Genomic DNA, 14,196 nt, shown 5'->3' with positions numbered 1-14,196 from the left:
TGCTCTACTCAATAGATCAGTGCCTTGTTCCACCATCAGCGGAGAAGTTTCCTCCTGCTGCAGATGGGAACAAATGCAGAGGCCTACAGCCTGACATTACACAGAGAGTAAGAAAGAGACTCAACCCTAAATGGGCTGTCTCCATCAACTCTCTCCCCTGAGAACTCAGGGAACCCTGGGGAAAAGAAGGAAGAAAGTGTAAAACAAGAGATGCTGGACCACTTTGGGCATGGCCTTGGGTACTATAAAAATAGATGTAAAAACATGCGCAGTCTTTCTCTTGGCTGCTGGATTTGGTTCCCACTCCCTGCTTGTGCAGAGGACTGTTGTTCTGTGAGTCTACCATAAATAAAAAACCCTTATTATACTCCATTCTGAACTAGTGTGGGACTACTTTATTGTAATTCTCTACACTTGGTGCTCAAGATTAGTGTGAGCTTACTCACACTAATAATAATAGTGAGTAATAGAATGAATACTTGTGAGCTATTATTTATAGGCAATTTACATTGGTATGAATTCTCTTTAATTAATTTATTTATTAAAAATTTCCATATGAATTCTTATATATTGACATAAATTCAAATTATATTTGTTGTATTTAATATGCTCTTATTTCTGTTTACAATATTTGTATGCCTATGCAAAGTTATTTTGTCATTTTGTATGCATATATGTTTCTACCTCTGTTTAAGACATTTTGTATGTTGATACAAATTTAATATATTATCGTACTGCACTATACATTTCTACCTCTGGTCAAGATACTCATACATTGTTTACATTTTGAGGTCATTGTCCTCACTTGCTGTACAGTTGTTTAAAGATTGCCTAATATTTTAATATATAAAACCTTAGTCTTTAAGCTATATAGATATTAAAATTACAGATCAATAGTCACCCATGTTTACCATACTTATAGTTAGACTAATCCGGTTTTTTAGATACATAGAGATTGTAAATAGGTAATCTTCAATCACTTCAAAAAACTGTTCAATATGGTATTTAAATAACTTAGGGCTATGTTGATGTGAGACACAATTGCTTCTGGCAGCACCAATTTATTCCTGATAGAATGTTGGGTACAAAGACACCAAAGACATTCCACTTGGAGCTTGTTTTCTTCTTGACAAAACTGGCCTTTGGGCAAAGAAATGCCAATTCCTTGACGACTGACAAAATGCACAGTGTCTGACTGAACAAGCAACACACACACACACACACACACACACACACACACACACACACGACTGACTGCCAAATCTTGCAAAGACAGGGTAAGATGGTCTTGAAAAATTTCCTGTCTCTGAAATTGGTCTGTCAGTTATTCTAGGCCTTAGTCAAAGTTGGTTGTTCCAACGTTGCTAATGAGACTTTGGGTGCTTGATAGGTAGTCAGTTGTCTCTCATCTATCACACATTTTGGAAGTTGCTTGATTGCACTTCCTGTTTACTCAAGTAATATTATTTACCTTCTCAGGCCTTTGATGGGGTTGAAGACTAGATAGTCATAGCTACTTTCCTCTCATGACTTAGCCAAGCCATTTCCAATACAAGACTTAGACACTTTAGGATAGGATAATTATTAAAACATTTAACATATGTTTCTTGCTTGATGTTGTTTGTGCTGGTTATAATTCTAATTTTTATACTTGATATCTGTTCTTATTGTATATAGTTTTGTATTGGGTTTGGAACTCTCTAATTTAGACAAAAGGGGAAGTGCTGTGGGAACTCCTTTAGCCAATAGCTTTTGAGATGCTGGCCCACTTTGGGTGTAGTCTTGGGTACTATAAAAACAGATATAAACACATTAACAGTCTCTCTCTTGGATGCTGGATTCGGTTCCTGTTCCCTGCTCAGGCAGAGGACTGTGGTCTGTGAGCCTAGCCCTAAACAAATACCTGTTTATTATACTCCACTCTGAGCTAGTGTGGGACACTTTACTGCAATCCTCTACACAGGTGGCTCTGATTCTTGTGCTTCCTCTTGGGTTCTTTTCCTTTTGTTGGTTTTTCTTGTTTAACTTTTCTGTGATAGTTTTTGCTTTATCTTATTTTATTTTGGTACATTAAAAGAAAATGAATGAATGAATGACAACTTAGATGCTAGGATAGTGCTTGGGGCCATCCCAGGTGGATGACATGTTACAGAGAGGAGGCCAGGAATAGAGGAGGACTGAGCCAGGCACAGTGGTTGGCAGAATCTCGCAGTCTGACTGATTAGAAGGCAGAGTGTTTCTTTATTTATACAGAATTCAGTAAGCAGGGATAGGTCACATTGTTCCAAAACACAGATCATATCATTTCTGTTCTCAGATATGTGTTCAACTTCCTCGTGCATATCTTAGTCATCATTGATAAACTGTGACCAAACAGTTATCTTTTACAATCATTTTTATTCATTGACCACATAAGCCAACTTCTAGGCAACCCTTGCAGCTTCAGGGTCACAGTTTTTTGTTTGTTTGTTTTTGTTTTCTGTGTGTGTGTGCACGTGCTTTTATTTGGTTATAGTTTGGTGTTTCTTTTTTACGGGGGTTGTTGTTGTGTTGAATTTTTGTTTTTGAGAAAAAGTTGGGTGGGTAGGGTAGAGCAGAGGTTATTGAATGACTTGGGGAAGGGGAAGAATATGATCAAAATATATTTAAATTTGAAAATTATTTAAAATCATCATAATAAAATGATGTAGTTTAAAATTTACACTGATATATAACTAGATATTTCCTTATATAAAAATAAAAAGTAGCTCAACATTTACTAGATTTTATAATTTGCCAATAAATTTTAATTTCTTTGTAATTCTGTGTAAACAAATATCCAACATATATTAACTCTTATATATTTGCATACACTTTTTTTTGAGTCAGGATCTTGCTATGTAGCCAAGGCTGCATTCAAATTTAAAGTCCCGTCTCAGCCTCCTGAGTGCTCGGATCCCAAGTGCGCCATCATATTCCAGCTTCCATTATATCTTATTTGTGAAAATATTAGTATTTGGTAGAGAAATATATTTTAATTCTATATCAATTCTAAAGAAATTTTAAGGCTTGCAATGTAGAAAGAATGATTTACAAATGTTCAGTTATTGGTCTAACATAATATATATTTAATATAAATCATTGATATAATTAGAAAATTAAAACTCTCTAATAAAACGTGTCTTGAGAAAGCAGGCTTCTCCTCCTGCCCATATCTGCATTAGTTCTGCTTCCAGAGGTAGTCATGAAGCTTCTGTGAAGCTTCTGTATGTGTCATACCTAGGTCACCATGTTTTCTCTTCCCGCATGGGGACCACATTGCAGTCTGACCTAGGCTTCCATTGGTCACCAGCTGACATAACTCTGCGGTCACACTCCTGACAATCACAGGCAGAGCTCTGCTCTGTGCAGAGCTGCACAGCAGCTTACCATATGCCTGCGAACCAGTTTCCAACTGTACACAGCAGCCTGCCTCTAGGTTTTGTGATTACAAGCAGTGCTGTATTAAGAGGACAAATATGCCAGGAATGGGGCTGCACGCCTCTGATCTCTCGCCCAGGAGTGTGAATTAAAGGGTGTGTGGGGGGGGCATAACACAAAGGCTGGTACAAGAATAATTACACAAGTATCCAGTGGATTAAGTACAATTTAGTAGTTAATGTTACATTTTATATTAACATTTTAACATGTGTATAAATTATATTGAAAACTAAAATTCTCTCTACAACTTGTTTGTGATATGATTGCTATAGAAGACTTCAGAAGTACTGACCAGTATCGTTCTGAGAAGTATTTATTTGTGCCCATGTAAGAGTATGTGCAGGTGCATGTCTGTTTACATACTGGAGGCCAGAAGAGGCCACCAGCTGTCTTCCTTGCTATTCCTGTGAGGCAGAGTTACTCCCAGAGCCTGGGCTGAAAGGCAGTAAGCACCCACAGTTAGGGATCCCTCTGTCTCCATAGCCCTCAGTCCTGGGGGCCAGGTATGCTCAGGGTGCTTGGAACTAAACTTTGGTTTTCATGTTTGCACAATGACCATTCTGAACTCTCTAGGCATTTCTAGCTTCCAATATCCATTTTAAATTCCCTCCACATTCATCTTTTTGGGTCTGGGTTATCTCACTCAGGATAGTGTTTTCTATTCCATCCATTTGCATGCAAAGTTCAAAATGTCATTTTTTTTTTTTTTTTTTTACCGCTGAGTAGTACTCTAATGTGTATATATTCCACACTTTCTTTATCCATTCTTCCATTTAGGGGCATCTAGGTTGTTTCCAGGATCTGGTAATTACAAATAATGCTACTATGAACATAAATGAACAAATGCTTTTGTAGTATGATTGGGTATCTCTTGGGTATATTCCCAAGAGTGGTATTACTGGATCCTGAGGTAGATTGATTCCCAGTTTCCTGAGAAATTGCCACACTGATTTCCAAAGTGGTTGCACAAGTTTGCATTCCCACCAGCAATGGATGAGTATTCCTGTTACTCCTCATCCTCTCCAGCATAGGCTATCGTTGGTGTTTTTGATTTTAGCCATTCTGACAGGTGTAAGATGGTATCTCACAGTTGTTTTATGCATGTCCCTGATCACTAAAAAGGTTTAACATGACCTTAAGTGTCTTTTGGCCATTTGAACTTCGTCTGATGAGAATTCTCTTTTCAGTTCAGTATCCCATTTTTTAATTGGGTTAATTAGAATTTTCATGTCCAGTTTCATGAGTTCTTTATATATTTTGGAGATAAGACCTTTGTCTGATGCAGGGTTGGTGAAGATCTTCTCCCACTCAGTAGGATGCCTTTTTCTTGGCCCACCCACTGACACAGTGTGCCTGTTCTAATGGAAGCTCACCAAATCCAGCTGGACCTGGACTGAATGAGCATGCGATTAAATAGGACTCTCTGAATGTGGCTGAAAATAGGGGCTGACTGAGAAGCCATTGATAAAGGCACTGAGACTTGTTTCTACTGCATGTACTGGCTTTTTGGGACCCTAGTCGATTTGGATGCAAAGCTTCCTAGGCCTGGATGTAGGGGGGAGGGCCTTGAATTTCCCACAGGGCAGGGTGTCTCTTAAGGAGGGATGGAGAGGGAGGAGGATGAGTGGGGGAGCTGGAGGGGAATGGGAGGAGGGAAGGAAGTGTAATGAAAAAAAAATAAAAGAAAAATAAATAAATAAAAAAATTTAAAGGAAGGAATGTGAATGGTTATGCTGTTTTATTGCCATTGAAGATAGGGAAAGAGGATATTCAAATTCAAATTTAAAAGATGAGTTTATTTTGAATCATCAGACAATGGAACTAAACATTATGTGATCTCTTTAACCAACAAAATTAAGGAACTGTCTCCCTAGCCTAGTGTTTAGTTTTAAAGTTCTTCATACACTTTAGATGTTAATCTCTGTCAGATGTGCAGTAGTGACAGGGCAAGATAGTGCTGAGGTTCATCTTGTTATTATAAGGTTATTTTAAATGTAACTAGAAATGTGACCTCCTTTATGGAGAATCCCATGGAAAATTACCTAACTTTATTCTAGGATCCAAGGTCAAGATGCCTCAACTAATTTATCTTGGATTCTGTTAAACTTCCTGCTTGTGAAAAACCTCTCTCTGCAGCTTCTGAGCAAGGTAACAGGATTTGATTTTGTCTTTAAAATCCCCTTGTGCCAGGAGGTGGTGGCGCATGCTTTTAATCTCAGCATTCAAGAGGCAGAGGAAGGTGGATCTCTGTGAGTTCAAAGCCATCTTGGTCTACAAAATGAGTTCCAGGACAGGCTCCATAAGCTACAGAGAAATGCTGTTTCAGAAAACAAAACGACAGACAAAAAAGAAAAATAAAAGCCCCTTGTGCTAAATGCTCAGGGCTGCACTTGGGTCCTCAATACCTGAGTGTTGCCCCAGCTGGCTGGAATAATGACCTTCAGTAGCTACAGACTGCATCTTAGTGGTCTTTGCTGATGGGCTCCCTGTAACACAGCAAAGATTCTTCTCCCACTCTGTAGGTTACTTAATTCAATCAATCATTTCCTGTGTTTTAATTTCATATCATCACAGTTGTCAATTCTTGGTCTTATTCCTTGAGCCACTGGAGTCCTTTTTCAGAAAGTCCTTACATATCTTGATGTGTACTTCCACCAACAGTTTCAGTTTCCCATCATTTATTAGTATCTTCAATTATTTTGAACTAACTGATGTAGGTGAGAGGCACAGATCTAGAGCCATTCTTCAATGTCTCAGTATCCAGCTTTTCCCACACTGCTTGTTGAAAAGATTGTCTTTTCTCCCTGTATGTTTTTGACATCTTTGTAACAATAATCAGGTAGTTGTAGCTTTGTGGTTTTCCTTTGGTCCTTCACTCCACTCTGTTGACCTATAGAACTACTTTGTGCAGTACCATGCTCCTTTTGTTATTATGGCTCTGTAGTATAACCTGAATCAGGAAAATTGATATCACCATCATTGGTCTTTTTGCTAAAGACTTTTGGCATCTGGGGTCTGTTGTCCTTTGATAATAAAATTTAGGATTCATTTCTTTTTCCTATTCATATGAGGACTGTTACTGGACCTTTCATAGGATTTTCACTGAGTCTTCAGAATGGTTTTGGCAATATAGATATTTTCACAATATTAATTCAACTGACTCATGAATTATGGGAGGTGCCTTGGCTCTTATGACAGCATACACTAATTCACTTTCCTTTTAGATTTTTTGTTTCACAATGAAAAGTGATTTTTGATTTGAATATTGCTTTCATAATATGGACTCTAAACGAGAAATATAATACAGATTTAATCAGGTGCCAAAGACAGTTTGCTGATTCATTCTCTTCCTTCCTACACCCTCTCCCTCCCTCCCGCCCTCTTTCTTTTGTGTTCCAGATGGATTAATTCACAAGTCTACAGTTGTGGTAAAAGGTAGGGATGTCAGTTTCCTCTTATTTTTAAGAAATTGAAAATCTAGTTAGATGGCTGTTGTGAAAAGAAGGATAATAGGGAAAACCACCTTCCAATTTTTAAGTAAATTACCACTTTTGATTTGTGTTTGGTGGGGCACTGTGTCTTATCATTAATGCTGAATGCTTCATTTCAATAACCAAACCACATTCTCTGGTTCAATTAAACTGGGGTTCCATTAATGAAAGTAAGATTATCAGATTCCACAGCACTAATGTGCACTGGGAATTGACAAAGAGTATAGTGGAAACACTGGCTTCTTAGAAACAGTGATTTTATTAATTCCATTCAATATTCTTGATTAAACTATATAGCATTCAATGAAACAGTCTAAAACTGTTAAAAACTCCAAAGTTTCTTTTTTTGGTGGCGTGAAATTCCACAGGAAATGGTTACTTCTCTAAAAGTCTCATTGGGATCTCTCAATATGTGCATTTATGATAAAATATCAAAATTTACATGAATACTACACAGCCAATTATATGAGCACACAGTCATTTTTCCATGCAATTCAAATTTCATTGTGCCAGTTCACTTTCTAGAAGGCGGCAAAAACAAATAGTTCAAATAAAGACACATCTGCTGGCCTATCCACATTTACAACATTCTGCCCTTGGGCATAATCCTTAGAAATACCATTCAAATCAAACACTTGAAAAAGAGCAAAAATTATTAATATATTCTCTTTTAGTAAGCTTTAAAGTTCACATATACAAAAATCGGCTACGGAAATACATTTTCAGAAAGAGAACCACCCAGTACCATGTGTGTTCATGTCATCTTGACTATCATGCATGTGCAATGAGACTGGCCTAAAAGGCACAATCATAATGGGTTACAATGAGTATAATTTGTAGTCACAAAGAAAAAGAAATATGCACATGGATTTTGGTAATTAGTAAATTTCTGTATACATGATGCAGATTGAATTGATTATTATTACATCAAAAGTCCACTTACAAATTTGCAAGGGAAATACCAATATTCTCCTCTGTAAGTTGGGCTTGAATATAGTTTATGAAAATGTTTCTGTTTAGTTGTAACACTGATGTGATTATAGTATTTATTAACTCTTATTCACTTAAAGTACCTCTGAGAGCTTTAAATAAGATGACAATGATATTGTACATTCACTTGTATTTATTTTAAACACAGTTAATAAAACAACTAGTTGGTTCTCTCTATTAAGATCTCTCTTTCATTGCTCTCCCACCCGGTCCCTCTCCCCCCTTGACCGTCCCATTCCCTCATGTTCCCATTTCCCATTCTCTTCCTTTTTTCCACCTCCTCCAATCTCCAGCTCCAGTTTACCCAGGAGATCTCATTAATTCCCCTTCCCAGGGCGATCCATGCATCCCTCTTAGGGTTTTCCTTGTAACCTAGCTTCCCCGGAGCCATTGATTGTAGTCTGGTTATCCTTTGCTTTATGTGTAATATCCACTTATGGGTGAATACCTACCATGTTTGTCTTTCTGGGTCTGGGTTCCCTTACTCAAGATGATTTTTTTTTCTAGTTCCATCAATTTGCCTGCAAATTTCATGACATCACTGTGAGAGAGCCACTATGGAGTTAGGGAGAAACCTGGTGCTAGGGAAATTCTCAAGAATCCACAAGGATGACTCCAGCTAAGATTACTAGCAGTTGTGGAGAAGGTGCCTGAATTGGCCTTCCCCTGTAATCAGATTGGTGAATACCCCAACTATCTTTATAGAGCCTTTATCCAGTAACTGATGGAACCAGATGCAGAAATCCACAACCAAGCACCAGGCCAAGCTTTGGGAATCTAATTAAAGAGAGGCAGGAGGGAATATATGAGCAAGGGAAGTCAAAATCACGATAGAAAAATCTACATAAACAGTTGAACCATGCTCGTGGAAACTCACGAACTCTAGACTGAGAGAGCTATGTAGCCTCCATGGGACTGAACTAGGCTCTCCAAATGTGGGAGACAGTAGTGAAGCTTGGAGTACCTGAGATGCTCCTGTCAGTAGGACCAGGATCTATCCCTGGTGCCTCAGGCAGCTTGTTGGAGCCCATTCCCTATGGTGGAATGCCAGATTTGGCTTTAATGCAGTGGAGAGGGGCTTGGTTCTGTACTAACTTAATGTGCCAGACTTTGCAGACTCCCCATGGCAGCCTTACCTGTTAAGAGGAGTAGATGGGGGCTGGGGGAGGGTGAGGGAGGGTCAGGAGAAGTGGGGGCAAGAACTGTGGTTGGAATGTAAGATGAAACTAAAAAAACTTGGTATCAAACTAAAAAAAGAAACCATTCAGTTGGAAAAACATGGGTTTAAAAAAGATAATTTGTAATCATCTCACCATCATATGTTACATAGCTTAGTCATTCCTGTTATTGAAAATTACCATACTATATTAGGTGCAGATATAGTATTTGTTATTGAAATACTTTTCCTGCATTCTGTGGCAAATCTTAAAAGCAAGCTGTCACCTGAAAGATAGTGAACTTACTTTTATGCTTTTATGTTTTTTCATGGCTCCTTAAACAAACATGGCTTGCATGAAATCTTTAGATTTCTCTTTATGTCTAGATACAGTAAATATAACAAATACATTTTCACTGTTTACCTCATTGCTAGCAAAAAGTCCTACTCAAACTGGTAATTATGAAACAGGTAAGGTTTGCATCATACACTCTCTCTCTCTGCTTTTCTTAGTTTGGGAATGATGCAATCAAGGGCTAATAGTACAGTGTCTACTTATATATAGACTTCTTTTGTACTGAAAAAAGGACAAAAGAGGTTCAGTTCTTTAGGGATGTTTAACTTGTGGCATGTGACATGTAATGCTGATTAAGAATAACAGAGAAAATACAGGTGATAAAGAGTTCATGTTTTCCGGCCTGGCAGTGATGACATACGGCTTTAATCCCAGCACTTGGGAGGTAGAGGCAGGTGGATCTCTATGAGTTTGAGGCCAGCTTGGTCTACAGGACAGGTTCCAAAGGATGGTTCCAAAGCTACAGAGAAACCCTGTCAAGAAAAACCAAAATAAAATAAAATAAAATGAAAAAAAAGTCCCTGTTCGACCTCTTTTCAAGCTTTGACAACTTTCTTGGCCATACTTGTCATCTGAGAAGCCACAAATCCTGCCACCTCCCCCTCAGCTTCACTCAGTGCCACTGCTTTCTACTGGCCCAGGTCCTGCCAGTCTGGAATCCTGCTGTTAAATTCAGCTTCCTATAACGTTACCATGTCCTTACTGAAGGACGAGAAATGCCCCCATGGTGTAGTTCCAACACAGCCCTTCATCACTCAAGCCATTCCTTATATTGATCCTATGAAAAATGGTCCAAGAATTTACTTTTTCCTCACTACCATACTTGTATAAATCTCTTCTTAATTTATTATAAATACACATTATAAATACATGAATATGCACAGGACACTTTCAGGACCTGCTTCTCAGATGACTTGTCACAAGGACTACTCTTTAGCTTCCTTTGAATTACCTCCCTGTATCTGAGTGTTACGTGAACCACAGGACCTTCCCAGGGAGTGATATAGTGGTCTCAATGTTGGCTGCACATAACAATTACTAGTGGAGGGGAAAAAAAAGAAAACTAAAACCAAGTCAGATTAGCCAGCCAAATTAACCAAAAGTCTCAACAGGAGAGTCCAGACATTGGAAAGAAATGTTTTGTCCTGTAAAATGTTTAAACTTTAAAATGTTTTAGGGGTTCGAACATCTAGGGAGTTGAGTTATATTGGGTTTGATATTAAGGTATCTCATTGATTTGGTCAACTGGTATGAGGTCGGTATAAAGATGCAATACTGGAGGCCTTAGAGTATTTTGTTCAGCTTAGAGGTTTCAAAAAGAAAGTCTTTAGAGACTATTTAAAAATGAATGGCACATACTCAGGCAGGGTAGCACTGTCCATAACTGAACTAAAGTTTCCTTTCTCAAACTGACAATGGCCATCCAGTTGACTGCAGTTCCATCACTCCCTACGGTTTCTGCAGAGAGCAGCATTGCTTGGCTTATATTGTAGCACTTGAATAAAAAGTAACATTTTCCACAGAGGAATAACCATGCTACAAAAAAAGCATTGTTTCATGTCTCTCCCTACATTCTCCTCTCCCCTAGTAAATCACAGTGCTGAAGTAGAAAAGGTGTTGTGGGGGTTAAATGTTCACATGCCAAGTTCTTCGTTTTTGTTGTCTGCCTGGGCGGGCAGTGAACTGAGAACTGTGGAGGAGTGAGGTTTAGCGACATCTTTAGAGAAGACACCTGCCAGGGGAAGGGTATATATATGCTTGTGGGAACCTCAGTACGTACCCGATTCTGCTGATCGTAGATGGTGACCTCCAAATTTTATTTCAGTTTGGCAGACTTTTGTCATGTTCAGCAGCTGTGTCACATGAGGAACATCTGTTGCAAGTTGACAGCTTCGTGGAATCATATCTGTGGGTTCATCTGTCAAAAAGGGAATAGCATACCCAATTTGAAATAAGAACACCCATGCTCCAAATATAAGCCATTTTTAATAATTGAGCAAACTTCATAATGAAACCAAGTAAAGCAAAGCCACTTTAGAGTACAGCTTAGGACAACTTATTCAACTTCCCGCAGCGATGTCTGTGGAAAGAATATGGCATTTCTGGGTGAGAGGGAGATTGGAAACTGCCTCTTTGTGACCCGTGGAGAAGAGGCCCAAGTAGTCATGATTCTTACGAATCAAAGAGCCAAGGAACATCAGAAGCACACAAACAATAGCAGGAAAACAGAGGCAGTTACTCGGAGAAAGAAAATAAACTGAGGGGAGAGCGATCAAATCCTCTGCGCAGAAGTCCTCAGGCCTTCTACTTGTCCTGACTTAACACGGATGTCATGAGAAGGGGATCAGGAAAGGAACAAGTGGCCAGCAGAGATGTAGCCTGAAATGAGTCTTTTTCTTCCCACCAGCTCCCAAATAATGACATAGAGACTTCTTTTTAATTATGAAAGCTTGGCCCATGGCTTAGGCTTGCTTCTAACTAGCTCTTATAACTTAGGTTAACCCATTTGTATCCATCTATATTCTGCCACGTGGCTCCCAGCTGTTACCTTTCCTGCACATCCTGCTTGCTCTGCAACTCCTAGCATCTTTACCTTTCTTCCTTCCTGAGCCCTCTCTGTCCCTAAGTCCTGCCTATGCCTCTTCCTGCCTAGCTACTGTCCATTCAGCTCTTTATTAAACCAATCCGAAGGTGCCTTGGCAAAGACACATCTTCACAGTGTAAAAATATCCACATTTCCCCCTTTTGTCTAAATAAGAAGAAAAAATTTTAACTCTAACATAGTAAAACTATATACCATAAGAATAATTATCAAGTAAGAATTACATTCACAATGCTTAGTTCTTATGTCTTTGGCAAATCCGGAGGAAAAAAAACTGTATTATCTATCTTATCTCAGTCCAAAGTTTTATAACTAAGCCATTTTCTTTCATAATTTGTATTACCATCAGAAAATATCTTTTTATTTTTTTATTTTTTAGAAAGTAATTTTATTAAATTATAAAAGTTTCCATTTCCGCCCCTCCTCCTACCACCCTCCCACTCCCCCCACTACCTCTCCTCCTCCCTCTCCATCCCTAAGAGCAGTCAGAGTTTCCTGCCGAGTGGGAAGTTCAAGTTCCTCCCACCTCCCTCCAGGTCCAGGAAGGTGAGTGTCCAGACAGACTGGATCTGCAAAATCCAGTATATGCAGAGGAAACAAGTCCCAGTGTCATTGTCAATGGCTTTTCAGAAAGACTCTGGCCAGCCACATTCAGAGAATCCGGCCACATTCAGAGAATCTGGTTGGATCACGTCCTCGTTCAGTACCAGTCCAACTGGCCTTGGTAAACTCTCATTAGATCCATCCCCTTGTATCAGTGGGTGGTCGCATCCCTCACAGTCCTGATTTTCTTTTTCATTTTCTTCCTCCTTCTGCTCCTTATTTGGACCTTGGAGGGCTAAGTCTAGTGCTCCAATGTGGGTCTCCTTCTGTATCGCCATCCATCGTCAGATGAAGGTTCCCTCTGGTCTTGCCTTCTTTGCTCACGTTCTCTTTCCTTCTGCTTCTCGTTTGGACCTAGGGAGTTAAGTCCAGTGTTCCAGTGTGGGTCTCTGTCTCTATCTCCATCCATCGCCAGATGAAGGTTCTATGGTGAAGAGGAAAATATTCATCAGTATGGTTATGGGCCAATGCCATTTCAGGCACCCTCTCCTCTGTCCAGAGAGCAATCTGGGGATCTCTCCTTGGACCTGTGATCCCATTTATAATCAAGTCTCCTGTAAACCCTAAAATGACTCCATTAGTTGAAATATATTCTTCCCTGATCCCATATCCATCCTTCCTCCCTCCCCCCCATCCCAGTCCACCTAGCTTTCCCCATTCCTCCCCTACTCCCTTCTCTCTAACCCTCTCCCCTTCCAAAAACCCTCCCACCCCCCCCCCATGCACCTGGGACTCTTGTCTATTTCCAATCTCCAGGAGGATAGCGACATGCTTTTCATCAGGTTCACCTTCTTATTTAGCTTCTCTAGGATCACGAATAATAGGCTCAAAGACCTTTAATTATGGTTAGAATCCACTTATGAGTGAATACATACCGTGTTCCTCTTTTTGGGTCTGGCTTACCTCACTCAGTAAAGCGTTTTCTATTTCCATCCATTTGCATGCAAAATTCAAGATGTCATTGTTTTTTTACTGCTGAGTAAAATTCTAATGTGTATATGCTCCACACCTTTTTTAACCATTCTTCTATTGAGGGGCACCTAGGTTGTTTCCAGGTTCTGGCTATTACAAATAGTGCTGCTATGAACATAGTTGAACAAATGCTTTTGTAGTATGTTAGGGCATCTCTTAGGTATATTCCCAAGAGTGGAATTGCTGGGTCCTGAGGGACGTTGACTCCCAGTTTCCTGAGAAACCGCCACACTGATTTCCACAGTGGCTGCACAAGTTTGCATTCCCACCAACAATGGATGAGTGTTCCCCTCATTCCACATCCTCTCCAGCATAGGCTATCATTGGTGTTTTTGAGTTTGGCTATTCTGACAGGTGTAAGATGATATCTCAAAGTTGTTTTGATTTGCATTTCCCTGATCGCTAAGGAGGTTGAGCATGATCTTAAGTGCCTTTTGGCCATTCGAAGTTCATCTGTTGTGAATTCTCTGTTCAGTTCAGCACCCCCTTTTTTAAATGGGTTAATTAGAGTTTTAGTGTCTAGTTTCTTGAGTTCTTTTTTTTTTATTAAAATATAAAAGTTTCCATT

At 39.3% G+C, this 14,196-nt stretch overlaps 1 protein-coding gene across 6 annotated transcripts in view; it reads right to left on the bottom strand.

Moving 5' to 3' along the window:
* The window catches only part of Cfap20dc (CFAP20 domain containing), a 241,972-nt gene that overhangs the window by 110,275 nt on the left and 117,501 nt on the right, over nt 1-14,196 (bottom strand). For all 6 annotated transcript variants that reach the window (XM_048421402.3, XM_085687943.2, XM_085687947.2 and 3 more), the window contains one exon: nt 11,232-11,369. In XM_048421402.3, the coding sequence (XP_048277359.3) occupies nt 11,232-11,369 (138 nt within the window). The remainder of the gene's footprint in view (nt 1-11,231; nt 11,370-14,196) is intronic.

This window comes from Myodes glareolus, chromosome 5, assembly GCF_982192425.1.
Source record: "Myodes glareolus chromosome 5, mMyoGla1.1, whole genome shotgun sequence".
Taxonomy (NCBI): Eukaryota; Metazoa; Chordata; class Mammalia; order Rodentia; family Cricetidae; genus Myodes; species Myodes glareolus.
This window is presented reverse-complemented; position numbering and strand designations above follow the sequence as displayed.